General features: G+C 40.0%; 1 protein-coding gene across 7 annotated transcripts in view; it reads right to left on the reverse strand.

The window, feature by feature from the left end:
• Positions 1–1,428: 1,428 nt before the first annotated feature.
• LOC109989881 (rho GTPase-activating protein 12-like) overlaps positions 1,429–14,668 on the reverse strand; it is a 57,267-nt gene continuing 44,027 nt past the window's right edge. For 2 of the 7 annotated variants that reach the window (XM_065953648.1, XM_020641795.3), the window contains 15 exons: positions 14,397–14,477; positions 13,309–13,437; positions 13,026–13,088; positions 12,458–12,532; positions 11,667–11,728; positions 10,584–10,665; positions 9,125–9,226; positions 8,691–8,789; positions 7,998–8,100; positions 7,528–7,647; positions 6,811–6,909; positions 6,557–6,634; positions 4,766–4,900; positions 4,031–4,136; positions 1,429–2,820 (listed from right to left, as the gene is read on the reverse strand). In XM_065953648.1, coding sequence (XP_065809720.1) covers positions 2,646–2,820; positions 4,031–4,136; positions 4,766–4,900; positions 6,557–6,634; positions 6,811–6,909; positions 7,528–7,647; positions 7,998–8,100; positions 8,691–8,789; positions 9,125–9,226; positions 10,584–10,665; positions 11,667–11,728; positions 12,458–12,532; positions 13,026–13,088; positions 13,309–13,437; positions 14,397–14,477 — 1,509 coding nt within the window. In that variant the 3' untranslated portion in view covers positions 1,429–2,645. The remainder of the gene's footprint in view (positions 2,821–4,030; positions 4,137–4,765; positions 4,901–6,556; positions 6,635–6,810; positions 6,910–7,527; positions 7,648–7,997; positions 8,101–8,690; positions 8,790–9,124; positions 9,227–10,583; positions 10,666–11,666; positions 11,729–12,457; positions 12,533–13,025; positions 13,089–13,308; positions 13,438–14,396; positions 14,478–14,668) is intronic. The other 5 variants (XM_065953645.1, XM_065953649.1, XM_065953647.1 and 2 more) reach the window with 3 other exon arrangements.

Raw genomic sequence — 14,668 nt, forward strand, 5'->3', positions numbered from 1 at the left:
ATAGCTTTCTTTTTAGTTCATTCTCTTCACGTTTAAGGGCCCTCCTGTGCATACTAACGCACCAGTTTTGACTTTTTGTTTTCAGTTTAGTGTTATGTAGTTTGTAGTCTAATGCTGGTTTGTTAGTTTAGTTTTTATTTTGGGAAAATGCTTGGTTGCGGTATTAGTTTCATTTTTTTTTCTCTCTGTTATCATAAGCGGTTCAGAGAAAGATATCACAACTTCTTTAAAAAAAAATACCCCGATAATATTGATTGCAAGGGGAAACGTTTTTAACTCCTGCAGTCAGCAAGCTCAACCAAAATTGAAACTGGCATGCCTGAGACAATTTGTAAGGTTATTAAAGTCTCTTTTCTTTTTGACTTTTACTTGGATGAAAATATTTTTTACACTTCGGTTTTCATGAATTTATTAGTATTTAACGATAATAACTTTGCTCACCAGTATGACCATCTGTGACACCTAAACGAGTCCATTGGTTATGTAATTAATTGCAGCACCCGCTTCTTTTTGGTAACTGCAGGTCAAATGTCACCTGTTTAATCTCTTTTAATGTTTCCTCTGTGGCATGAAAATAGATTTAGGGAGTTAGTGTTGAAATGAAAGTTTTTACTGATACATAAAGGTTATTCACTTTACCCTCAGGCTATCAAAGCTTTATTGCAGCCATTAAAAAGTATGGAGGAGTTCTGAGAAGCACAGAGACCAAACTGAAACATAACCATCAAAGATAAGTCCACCACTGCTTCCATGTTTTTATTCTGATGTGGGGGGGTTCATGTTTTTCTTTATATTGAATCCCCAGACAAAATCAAGACCTATTGGCAACTTTAATTATTAACTGGTTTAAAAAATAATGACAAAACATACAGAAACCAAAACAAGCATCTTAAAAACATGACATTTACGAGTAGAGATGTTATGAAAAATATGTTAAATGTTATTTTTTTAAATCCAAATTATCCATTCATTTTCTATACTGCTTTTCCCGTTCAGGGTCGCAGGAGGCTGGAGGCGATCCCAGCTGTCATTGGACGAGAGGCGGGGTACACCCTGGACTGTTCGACCAGCCAATCACACGGCAAGTCCAAGTTATTGCACGGTCAGGATATAATTTATAATTAAGTCAAAATCAATCATAAATGAAGTCAATATGATGCTGAACATTTTGACAGACACGTTTATAATGCAGTTATTCTACCATACAACATAATGAGCTCAAATTAATATATAACCTTTATATTTAAGGTTGTAATTAATCAAAAACTAATTTGAATATTTTTTCATTCATTCATCTTAAATTTGATTCAATTTTATGTTTTCACTTGAAATATCTGTATGATTATGTATGATCAAACCTGCAACTCTGCTGGACCACACGTGTGCAGCTTAAGTTTTAATAATAAATAAAAGGCCATAAAGAATATCTCCATTTGGAAAGTCTCTTATCAGAGGTCTTTATTCCAGTTTTGTTAAAGCCAACAGTTACATTCACAATCTTCCATTTACCTGACACTCAGGTAAACCTCCACATCATTCAGCTCATCACTTTACTCTGCACATCTGTTGGTCACACAAAGCTCACAAAATAGTGATTTCTCCCTCTTTATCATATTTATAACACTATATTTACTATTTGTACAATACATGGTCACTTAATCCAGTCATCCATCCGTCCGCTCCCCTCTCCCCCAAACACATGCACACAAATAAACACTGTACAGATTTATCAATGGAGTCATGTTCGAAGGCCTGAACATGTCATATCCACATGTTAAGGAAGGACACAGTTGAGTACCTTTGTTTTATCAAGTTGATGCTCTCAGCGCTGTGAGATGATTTGTTCTTAAAGCTGAATGCAGAAGGTGGAGTGCTTTAGTATATATATCACAGATTAATAAGACGTGTTCAGAGGACCCCAGCTGGAGAAGTTCAGGACAGAGAAGCAGATTCAGAGAGGAATGGCTAGAATAAAGCATTTAAAAATCTCCTTTTTGTCCTTTGTTCTAAGTATTTCATCTCTTAGTGTCTAAACGTTTAAAGCAAAGCACAGCAGTTTGTTTTCTTCCCAGTGCGTTCTAAAATATCCAGTACAGTATATATACAGCTCCATCTCCACCTCGCCTATACTGACGCCTCCTCTGTAATCAAGGCTGCGGAGGCTCAATCCTCTGCAGCTCCTTTGGTCTCAGTCAGTCTGTGCAGTAGTTAGAAGCTTGTTCAGCCCGTTTCAGAATCAGTTATTTTAGAAATCCAGTGTCGAGACAGGAAGACGTCACCGTTTTGCAGCACAGTGGCACAAACGCAGCTGCAGGAGGAAAAAAACGAGATGACTGAAAAAAGTGCAACAAGTCTAAAACTTTTTTGGTCGCTATTTTTTGTTTTGGTTCGAGTCGTTTTTTTGGGAGTGGCTTTGGTCCGGAGGTTGCACGATTTGGAGAAGCCGGTGACCACAGGGTGGTTTGAGATGATGAAGAAGAAGCAGCAGTTCCCGGGCCGGGCTGGGCCGTGCCAAGCCGGACAACGCCGAGCCAGGATGGGCTGTGTGTGGTTTTTTTTTTAGGCAGGGCCATGCTGGGTTAGGAAGAGCTCTGCATTGAGAGATGAACAAAAAAAACAAAAGAAGCTCATCCTCCAGCGCCTCTCTACCTGCCGAAAATGTTCTCGTACTCCAGAAGTATCAGCTCCACTATCTGGTTCTGGTAGACCATGTGGACCGCCATGTTCAAGGTTTCTGTTTCGGGGCGCAGCAGCGTGGGGCCGAAAACGATGGCTACGCTCTGAGTGGTCATACGGTTCTCCTCTCCGTGGTCGATCACCCTGGAGGGACAGTTACACACAGTGTCCATCACAACACTTCAAAAGATGGGAAAGTAGAAATACAACTTCTTATTTATCCATCAAAAATGTCAAATAGCACTTTTCTAGTCTTCTGACTACTCAAAGCGTTTTTATACCGCAGGTCACACCTACACATTCACACACTGATGGTAGAGGCTGCTATAGAAACTGACCATCAGTATTAACTTTATACCACTGCAAGACAAAGAAGCAGGAGCAACTTGGGGTTAAGTGTCTTGCCCAAGGACACATCGGACATGTGGCTGCAGGAGCTGGGGATCGAACCCCCAAGTTTTCCTGTGGAGAGACAACCGACTCTACCACTGACAACATGTGTTCTTTCCCCGTAATAACTGTATTAACTGAATTAAATTATATAAAATTAAGAGAGTAGTGAAGGAACAACCCCCCCTCCCCCTGCCCCATTCTATTTACGGTTTTATTTTAATTTTTTATTATTATTATTATTATTTTTCTTATTATTAGTATTATTTTTTCTTTCTAAACCTTAATTTAATTATCTTTTTTCTTTTTGTACCTTTTTCTTTTTTTTTGTATTTGTATTTATTTTTCTTTTAGTTCATGTTGTATGTATTCTTATGTATGTTTAAAAAATTATATATAAAAATGTGCCAGGATGAACAAAATGACAACTTGTAATGTAGTAAAACAGCCTGCAATAAAGGAATAACTTTTTTTTTTTTTTTATAAATAACTGTATTGTTGATGTGTCTGACAGACTTTTAGGAGTGTTCTTTACTGCTGGTGGACTGTGTTTTATGTACTGAGTTTGATTTATTTGAGTTTGATTTTATTTATTTTACTTATTTAAAAAAATACTCTTTACAATTAAGGCGGACTGGAATTTTTTTTTAAAGTGCCAAATATTGTCTTATTCCTGCAGATGCTAGACTGTGTTAATTTTCACTATTTATATGGTTGTGAATTGAATATATTTGAAGATTGGACTGAGCTGAACTTAAAAACTCCTGACATTTTGCAAACATAAAAATATAAAATCCAATCACTTGATGAACAATCAATTAAAATAATCATCACTGCAGCCTTTAATGCATTGTTTCCATGTGTGAAGAAGTCCTAGTCCCTGCTTTATTACTTTTTAAGTGTAACCTTCATATTGGACAGGAGAGAAAAAAAGCATCCAAAAGAAACACATAGTGGCTCTTACCTCCTGAGGTGTTTGAAGAGAGTCTGCATGGTGTCGTGGTTGGGTTTGGGCAGCGCTCTCACCAGATCTTTGATGGACTGAACTCGATGTTTGTATTCTGAGAGCTCTGCAGACGAGAAAACAAAACATTCATCAAAGTCAGAACAGAGAGAGAGAACAGTCTGTGTGTAGCTTGATGCATTGATGCTTGATGAAAACATTTGGTCTCTATTTTCTACAGTTTGATAACTTGTTTTTTTCTTATGGAGGCTTTTCCTCTCATGGTATCAAGTTTTATTGTGTGTGGGGGTGTGGGGGGGGGGTTGCTTTTATTTGAAAGGCCAGCTGAAGAGAGACAGGAAATGTTGGGTAGAGAGAGTGAGGGATGACATGCAGCAAAGGGCTGAGGTCAGATTTGGATGCTTCAGCGAGGACTGTAGCCTCCTTACATGGCTATCCAGCACCCCATTGGTATTAACTTTGAATCACTACCTGGACCGTTAACAGGTGTATGTTCAAGGAAACTCAGTCAAAAGCATCAACCACTCCACTTTGGGCTCTTTGGGGGGATATTTACATCAACACTTAGAGAAGAAGAAGAACCCAGAAGAAGAGTTTGTGGTTTGCAGGCAGTAAAGAGACTGATACAATGTTTAGTGATACAGTCAATGCATTCACTTCAGACTGTGAACTACATGATCGAACACAGGAATCTGTTGTGAAGAAATGTGTTGTACAGCTTTGTGTCACACGTACTGATGGAGCTGACAAAGTCATGGAAGAGGGCGTAGGTGAAGAGAGGCTCCGGCAGCTCCCTGAAGTACATCTTCAAAGCTCCAGTGGTCACATGAATGTCCTCCCACTTTGAGTCTACCAGGTTCACCTTCTCATCTGGAGACAAACACACAGACCTTCAGTCAGAGAGATGTTCAGACACGTTTATAATGGCTTCTAGAAACTATAGCTGTGATTTTACTGCAGGGAAGAGGACATTTTCAAGGAACTCTTGGTTTCAACTCCAGGATCAGGGGCTACATAAAGTTCAGGTGACATGGCTTTAACCTTCTATGAAGTCCCAGTTCAGGGGGAATACTTAGCAGAGGATACAGGATCGTTAGTACGATGAGTGTTAGGACCACATCAAAAAGAAAAAAGAGATTTTGAGAATAAAGCTGTGATTTTATGAAGAAAAATAGGAAATATGACCAGAATATAGTCATTAATTTAGGATATGGCCTGTGTGTTATTTTGAAGAGAAGCTAGCCAAGAGTACTCGTGACAAAGGTCCAGAGAGGGACACACACGTTGTGATTTCTTTCTAATAAATTGGTGATGAATAGCTAGAGTAGTGTGCAGGATTTGTTCTCTTTAATGTGAGTAACCATTTTAAAATGTTTAAAAATCTGCAGCCAAGAACTTGTTTGTGTGTGTGTGTGTGTGTGTGTGTGTGTGTGGGGTCATTGAGCTTTATCTCATCAATGGATTTAAATGGGAAGTTCAGGCCAAAATATTTTAACATTTACAAGCATTTCAGTTTAATTATTGTCAACAGCAGCACGACATGAACCACCTCCATGCTACGTTTTGTTGCAGTGACATACAAATACCGTAAAATCTGGACTATAAGTCGCACCCTGTTTTGAAGGTCTCTTAGAGAGAAAAAACAGTTTAAAATATTTTCCTGCACAGCAATTTATATTGTGTTCAGCGATGTCTACAACAGCTGTGCAGCTGTGTCGCTCTTTTAGTTCCGTCTGTTTTCACTTTCGGGAGTTTGCGCTCTTACTAGCTACAGTACGGTAGTTGTGCTCTCAGCGTGCTGCAGGGAAAGTTGTGAGGTACAGACTCCTAGCTTGCGAGCTGCGCTGCCCGACTCCGCTGGTCACTCTTTAACTTTAATATAGGACTCTTTCAATCAAAAGAGAACTCCACAAGGTTTATTTACAGAAAAAATATACCACTGTTTCTGTAAATGCATAATTATGACCTTGTGAGGGAGAAAATATGTGGAAAAAGTTGCGCAGCCAGACTGGTCTGTGTCGCCGTCTTTCCCAGCACAGCGTGCACTCAGCTTTCAATACACAATGAATGGAGATGGGTTTTTAATCAGGTCGCAGTGATAGGGGCTGCTGCCCCACTGTAATGACGCCGTGTGATTCAGTATTTTATACAGGTATATTGGTCGCACCGGTGTATAAAACGCAGCCAACTTTTAAGACGAAAAAATAGGTATTAAAAGTGCGTCTTATACACCAGATTTTACGGTATAATACCTAATTTATGTGGCTCTGTTGTTGTCGTCGTATACAGACACAAAACTATTATGGAAAAATGGTGTTCCTTTTTATACATTACAGACAAAATTGTCTTATCGTTGAGACATCACACTGTGGAAAAGGTGCACACCTCACCAGGGGAAAGGAAACTTTATAGTTGTTTAAAATTAGTTCCTGGGACTAAAGGTTCTGGGTACCTTTGGTGGAAAAGCATCTTTATGTTACTGTCTCTTATATATTAAACATTAAGTTCCAGATCACAGTAACTTACCGTGATTGACGGCGAAGCGTAGTTTCTGGATGACCGCCAGGTTCCCACTAACTCTGTACAGCCCGTCCACACACAGACCTGCAGAGGATGATGGAAGGAGCCATTGACAACAGTTCAGGTTTATCATTGGTTTGTTTTTACTGCACTCTGACATCACGCCTGTTTTATCACTGAGCTGTCAACCCCCACCCTTTGTTTACGACAGCTAGTTTATGAGAAACACTTTAACTTTAGTTTCATGTGTCTGAACCCACCGGTGTTCTCCACGTGGTCGATGCACATCCTGACGAAGCTCGGCACTGTGACGCTCTCCCTGTGACACAAATCGGACAGACTGCAGCCGAACACCTGATCTGAAGGCAGGACAAGAGAAAAGGAAGAAAGTCACAAAACAGTCCAAAGTTCTTGTTTTCTTCTTTTAGTGTGTGTTTTATCTACACCTCCATCTTAAAAATGTCCTGCAAAAGCTCCCTGTGTTTTATTAGTTTCTATTAGAGATAAAAGAAGCGAACATTTTCTTTCTGTTGATGTCATAAAACACATGCAGCGAAAAACTAAAAAGACTTTCATAAAACTTTTTCTCCAGGTTAGATAATATTGAACTTTATAAACCAATAACCTTATCGGATTCCTGCGGGCAAAGTGGCTTGTTTTAGGATGCATTAAATAAGAATAGGATATAATAAACACTATTGATATATCCAAAACACAGAGGACAGATACTGTATAAAGTGAGAAATAAATCAGAGACTATATCTTTTTAATTGAGCTTTCTTAGGTTATAAATGGCCAAAACACATTACCATCTGATACCACAAACGTAGAAGATCAACCCTTTATACTTTCAAGGTTATCTATTAGTATGAGCAACTTTATATCTGTTGATATTCCAAAGAAAATCGTCAAGCTTTCTGAACTTTGCTACCTGTATAATCTTAGACTTAGAAAAAACTCTCTTGTCTCTCTCCTACCTTTGATGTATCCCTTGTCTCTGACGGCCTGCAGGGTCGGCCGGCGGGTCAGGAACTTCTTCAGCTTGTGCCTGGTCTTCTTGTTATCGGGGCCGTCCATGCTGGTGGAGGTCTTCAGGGCTGCATGGGACATATGGAAGACAACCACTCGTCTAAACACACTGTTCGCCATGACGGACCGCTCGATGTTTTGAGAGAGTGATACTAATGTGGTGAAGTTTTACAAGCTGGGCAGCTGAACAGAAACTTTGGACTTTATGCTTTCACTTTCAGGCTCGTGTACTGCGCTGTACTGTACGCACTGAAGACGTTTTGCTGCAATATTAAGAGTTTAATTTTCATCAAAATTCAACTCCTAAAACATCAACTTTGAACGCTTTATTATCAGTTTTACCAAAATTTGTATGTAGTGCTTTAGCAAACGTCTTTCTAAACAGGTTCACTTTGACACTTTTGGACATCACACACACCTCTGCCTTTCTTTGAGTCTCTGTGATCCTTCTCCTTGTCATTTTTCTCCGCACCAGAAAACTCCGGCATGTCCTCTTCAAAGGCCTCATCGGACTCCCAGGCCTGAGATACACAAACATGCACACAAGCATAGGACTTAAATAAGATATAGGACAGGTTGTAAAAACGTCTATCTGCTGCACCTTTGCACTCTCAGGGAAGATAAAAACAAACTTGAGCTGTTGTTTACAAGTGAAGCTTAATTTTCTTCAAGCCACTCAACCTTAAAAAGTGACATCTCAACTTTCAGTGTTATTCTTCAAACAGTTTTTATTTTCTTTAAATAGAAACTGAGCTAAAAAATCTTTGCTGTGTTATGTCCCCGTTCTAGGGGAGCCTGGACACAACATGATGAGTGACCCCTACTCTTCCCACTCCCCAGGAAGCCAGCAACACCACTCACACATGATCAATAAACAAGATGACACAGGGTCACAACAGCTTTTCCACAGATGTGTAGTTTGCATATGATGTCTAGTATTTGGAGGGACATATTTTATAAATGTATTATTGAGGCAGAGTTTAGAAATTGAAGTGCTCCTCTGATTACGTCTTTCCTGTAAGTTTCTAAGTTCTGATTTGGATACTTCTTAAGGTTCAATATGGCGATATAGAGCCAACTTTAAGGGAGCGACTGAAATGTTGGTGCTCACGTGGGTGCTGATGGTCTCCTGCAGCGCTCGGTACCAGTCGTTGACAAAGCTGTCATTTTCTGATTGGATCAGGAGCTCTGTGCCATACCGGGTCTTCACCTGCAAACAGGACCCAAACACAAAAGCAATCAGCACCTGCAGGTAACCATCAAATCTACAGCGTTGGTTTTCATGCTTTTTTCTGGCAGATTTTTTAGATTCATCAAGTAAAAAACTGATTGAGTTATTTATACACAAAGGAAGAAGCTCAATTCATATCAAGTGTTGCAAAATTGACTACTCATATCATAAAAAGGAGTACAAAGGTAAACCAACAAGGTCATTTTTCTGTTACTACACTAAAAGGATCGTATTTGAGACCTTTCTGTGCTGCTTTTATTATAAAAGGAGACGACTACACGCTGAACACAAAAACATTCTGAGCTTTCTCTCACCTCCAGGACGTGCTTCTTGCTGGATTTGTCCTTTGACGCCCATTCCACCGAGCCGCCCCTCAGGTCCACAGTGAACTCTGGTTTGGACTGACCGCCTCCAAACTGGACAAAGATATGAAAAAGTGTCATAGTGACGGAGATTAAAACACAGAGAATAAATCATGCAACAGTGAAATCAACTTCCTAGTAAACTATTCTGCTAACTTTCCAACCTCAAAGAGAGTTGAAACGTCCAGTATTTACCTTTAACGTAAAAAGATCACTGTGATATTTTAGTTGTGTTACTTGTATTTGGATGTACTTGAGTTCTTGATGTTTGACACAAGAGTAAACTAACCAAAACAAACTAAAAGCATGTGTATTTACAATTCTGAAATCCTTTAAAGATTGATCCATTGAGTAATCTAAGACTTGCATTATTTACTTTGTATGCATCCTGGATTAAATCTCATGATTTATAAAAAATGACCTGATTACACAATCACACTTTTTTTTTTACATTCCTGTCACCTTGAAAGCAAATCAACTGCAGGAAAACTACCGTTCAGAAATGTGGGTTCTGCTGTATCAAGATGCAAACATTCGATTTAAAACTGACAGTGATCTCGTCTATGCATCATGCTTCGTAAGGGGAAACATAAAGCTTGAAGGCCCAGAAATCACCTGAACCAGAGACAATACCTCTCTTATTAAACCAGGTGTTTTATGAACGCCAAGTTGCTTTCTAAGCAGAGCATGATCTCAATAGCCTCTGGTGTTAAGTAAATATGCATCTGAAATGTGAAGTCAAGCCACTAGTTGATCCAATTATATAGTAATGATGTAGTACTTTTATTCATGCAGTCACATATAACACACAGAGGGGTTGGGGTCAAAGCATGGCACACAGGAGGAGGATGGCATGCAGAGGAGGAGGAGGAGGAGGACAACGAGGAGAAGGAGGACGAGGACAAGGAGGAGGAGGATGAACACAAGGATGAGGACGAGGAGGAGAAGGAGGAGGGGAGGAGGTAGACGAGGAGGAGAGAGCACACAAAAGGAAAGAGGAAGCACATACAGAGGAGGCTCTGTCGAGCTCAGAGCAGAGGTAGGAGATGGCGGGTCGTTTCTTAGCAGCCGGCCTCCAGCTACTCAACATTGACAGGAGAAACACAGGGAAGGAGCCACTGTGGTAGTATGGCTGCATGGAAAGACGAAGGGGGACGAAGACAAGGGACATGATGGAGGTAGAATGAGGTACAAGATGTAAAAATGGAGGGGAGGAAAAGAAAACATCTAAAAAGAAAGTTTAACCCCAACTCCTTTGCATTTACCTAACAGGCCACGACAATCATCTCTTTAACTTTAAAACATCTCTCCAGTGTTCAGAGATTAAAAACTCTTCCTTACCTAATAGCTTAACTTGAACAACTTTTTTACGTATTTATTTTAAATACTTTGCAGTGTGTCTGTCACTAACCCAGCTGGTCCCGCCTCCTTGGCCTTTGGCAAACAGCAGCGTGAATCCTTGGAGCACAGTCCAGGAAGAAGTCCAGTTCTTCCTGCAACAGATTATTCATGAACTCAGTGAGAGTGCTGCAAGCTAATCTGCAGAAACCTCCAGCATTAGTATGAAACTTAATTATTTTTTAATTATTACAACACCTCCACGAGGGCAAGTATTCAGGGTTGGCCGGGGTTTAATCCTGCTTACTTGTACTTTGATCAGATATTACATAAATGAGTGATGTCTTAGTTATACTGCTTTGTGTTAATAATTTATTACAGAGGTATTAAGAGACATTTGACTAATATCTCCAGGCACACTCCGACACAAGCCGGGCATATCTCAGAAAACACAAAAACCCAACAGCAAAAATGGAGACAGGTTTCAGCCACATATGACTTTCATCAGGGCGTGTTTAGGAAAGAGCAAGATGAAGTGAGGAGGTGAGGTTTGCTTCTTTCAAAAAGCGCCGATAGCCTAGCGGTTATGTCGCGTGCCCCACGTGCAGAGGCTACAGTCCTCGTTGCAGCGGCCAGTGGAGGCCGAATTACCCCAAATATGAATTAACGAAAAATAGACACGATGAGAATTGTTGTATCTAAAAAGTCAAAATGGGAATAATCATGTTCACTTAAAATAGTCGACATAAGCAATGTGTAGCTTTTATTTTTTCACATGAATCACTGAAAATGGCTTTGTCTTCAAAAGGAGGTATATAAAAAATATTGCTTTCTATTGTCGCTAATATTGAGGTATGTTGCTGAAGAAATGAGTGACATCATTGTTTAAGAAATTAAAAGCCATAAAAAAACACATTTTATTTTACAGTGATTGAATAACGTTGACCTTTGTTAATTATTGGGTGAAATCTGTTGCATGAGCGTAAGTCATCATGTCTGAGCACAAGACACAAATAAGATAAAAACAGAACAGGGACCCCATCGTAACACAATAAATAAATAATACAGGAGGAATAAAAAATATTGCATCTTCACAGGGTAACTGTAAAACCAACCGTATGATGCCAACGTTGATCAAGTTTGAGAGTGTGCTTACCGTACTTTCTTGCCCTGCTCAGTTATCTTTGTCACGTTCAGAACGCCACATTTTTCAGACGGCTGGATAGAAAAAAAAGACAGAAAAAAAAACCAGAAACGGGTCATATACACGTCCATCATTTTGATTGACAGCCGCAGCGGGATGAAAGGAGAGAAAGTTGCAGTCAAGAAGAAGAACTGAGGCACTTCATAGTAAAAAAAAAAAAAAAAAGAAGAAGAAAATACCACCACCACCATTGAAGAATCCACAACATGCAAATTCCACACAGAAAGGCACCCACCCAGCCGGGGATTCAAACCAGGTACCTTCATGCTGTGAGGTGACGGGGTTAATCACAACACCACCGTGCAACCAAACAAAAAAAAATGTTCTAGGTAAAACTACTTGTTTCTGCTTTTTTACCAACGATTTTAAACAAACAAGGCCACACAGATGGTGAAAGCACAAAGGAACAAATACATCAATTTATCCAAAATGTTTCCTGTGAAATAAAAAAAAAAAAGAACGAGCCTGTGTGATCTCGTCTCGTTCAAGCAAAACCAACAGCAGTGCCACTCAACAGAGCAACAGGGATCCAACACAGGGTTTTTCCTTTTATGCAACTTTTACTCTGCCGTCTCCTTCAAGGATTACTCAGAGATTTTGTCCACACCTGTGCAGAAACCCCTCAAAAAGCTGCAGCATGAGCCCCTGCTTACCACCAGAAACCAACTTCAACACCTGCAGGAGAGAGATAAGTGAATAGCAAAGAGGCGAGGTGATACAAGGCGAAGGGGGTGAGTACTAACGGAGGTGGGGGTCTTGGGAGATGAAGGGCAGGAGTCAGAGTCGGGTGAGGGGGGCTTGGGGCTCAGAGGAGCGTCCTGGTGAAGAGACAACAAACAGAATGTCACATAGGCTAACAACAGAAGGTTAATGAGAGGATGATGAGAGGTTAAGAAGACGCAGACAGACGATAGAGTGCGATGGTAATTAGCAGTTAAATGATAACGCTGCAAATTGCGTCGAGTGCCTCTGTGATGTTCAGGAGTCGTGAATGGATCATTAATTAGAAGTGGAGGCAGGTATGATTAACAAAGCCCATGCTGCTGCTGCTGCTGCTGCTTGTAATTCCTTTAGTGTCAGAATATTTTCAGATGAATCATCTTTGTCTCATCATGGACAAACTGTCCGAACACAATGATTCATGATTGAATGTTCAGATTAAAATGAGCAGCCTCAATCAACTCAGGGAATCGTGCAATAACAAGTGACATGTGAAACTACTCCTCTTTGTGTGATAATCATCATGCATGCTGATTGGCTGCTTGGATTAAGGAACGCGGCACTGATTGGTGGGCCGGACAGGCTACTGACTTGGTGTTTGTACGGGTGCAGGCGGGTAGAGCCCGAGCGGAAACGCCTGGTTTTTAACAGCCTCTGCAAAGCAACCAGTCTACAACTGAAAACTTGTGTAACAACAGCTTCATCCAACTCATTCTGTACAGGAGACTTTTAGGTCCATGTTCAACAGTTCAATATCTCAATATCTCAAATCTGTGGAGAATTTTTGTTTACAATGTTTCATTTCTTGTGAGTGGTAAATTTATGAATAATGAAATGACAATGGAGCTTGAATCTGCAGGTTTAGGTTTCATACCTTGTCGTTGGGATCTTGAACGTAGGCGCTGTGTCTCCACTTGGTGAGGACGATGGGCTCCACTTGTCTCCTGTCCAAACTGCGACTCTTTGGAGTGTCTCCAGACGGCTGAGGAGGGGAGAGGTTGTACTGGTGGGAGAGTAGGTAAATAGACGTTACAATAAACCTTCTTGAATCCATTAAGATTACCAAATATAAATATAGAAACATGCTTTTTTTTTTTTTTTTTTAGCCTAAACATATTAAGTATTTATCCTGTTATGACTGAATGTGTGTGTGTGTGCCAGATTCTGCCGAGAGAAAACATGATGTTCCAGCTAAACTTTCATCCTGTCAGTCAAAACCACAGGATGACGCTTCAACGAGAATACAGTCAAATATATTCTCCCCCAAATCTGTGGATACAATTTACTGTTTAGTATCTCCTAGAAAATCTCCTGAAATCATTTAACTGATTTTCACAAATACTGTCAACAAATTAAAGAATGAAGTAAAAGTGGGTCGCAGGTGGCCTAGTGGTTAGAGCGCGTCCCATGGCCTGGGTTCAAATCCAACCTCCGGATCCTTTCCCGCATGTCATACCCCAATCATCTCTCCCTGGATTTCTGACTCTTATCTACTTTATCTCTAAAAACGAAGCCAAAAAAAATAAACCTTTAAAAAAAGTAAAGTAATCTTTTCAATTATTTATTCTAACTCACTGTCACTGTCATTTATCTCTTTGTGTTATTAGCCTGATTGTCTGACAAACAAAACTTGAAGACGGGGCTGTGGGGAGTCGTTATTCATTTTTTGGATTTGATTAATGAAGACAATAATGATTCATGTTCAAAGCAGAAACAATAAGTAGCGGTAGTTTAAGCCCTTCTACCCAAACTGGATTTACTTTCTCTTTGCTTTTTTGGATTATTGAGCGTGAATATGCTTTATTTTTTCCACATGTTTCGGGGGGTTATAGAAGTTCAAATGCTCCCTATTTGTTTTGTTTTTTAAGCTTTAAGCGGTTCACTACAAGCATGAACTGTTATTACCTTTAAAACCATGTGAGAGTAAGTGAATTAAAAGTAATGGTTGCTGCAGGGTCTTACCTTTGGAAGCTCCCATTCTGACCTTGAACCATCTGCACTGTAGTAATAGGGTCTCCCCTGATCGTCTGTGTGTTTCAACCACTGGGGGTGCACACACAAGACAAAACAAACGGGAGAAACACAAGACTTTAAAATAACATCAGAACTACAGACTTACAGACAAACCTAGATTTGAGTGTTTTCTCATCAAAGTAATGTTGAAAACGTTTCGTAAACCTGTGGTAAGTTAAAGTCCTGTACCCATGAATATTTCCCTGAATGAGTTCAGCCTA

Source organism: Labrus bergylta, chromosome 4 (genome assembly GCF_963930695.1).
Source record: "Labrus bergylta chromosome 4, fLabBer1.1, whole genome shotgun sequence".
Lineage (NCBI taxonomy): Eukaryota > Metazoa > Chordata > Actinopteri > Labriformes > Labridae > Labrus > Labrus bergylta.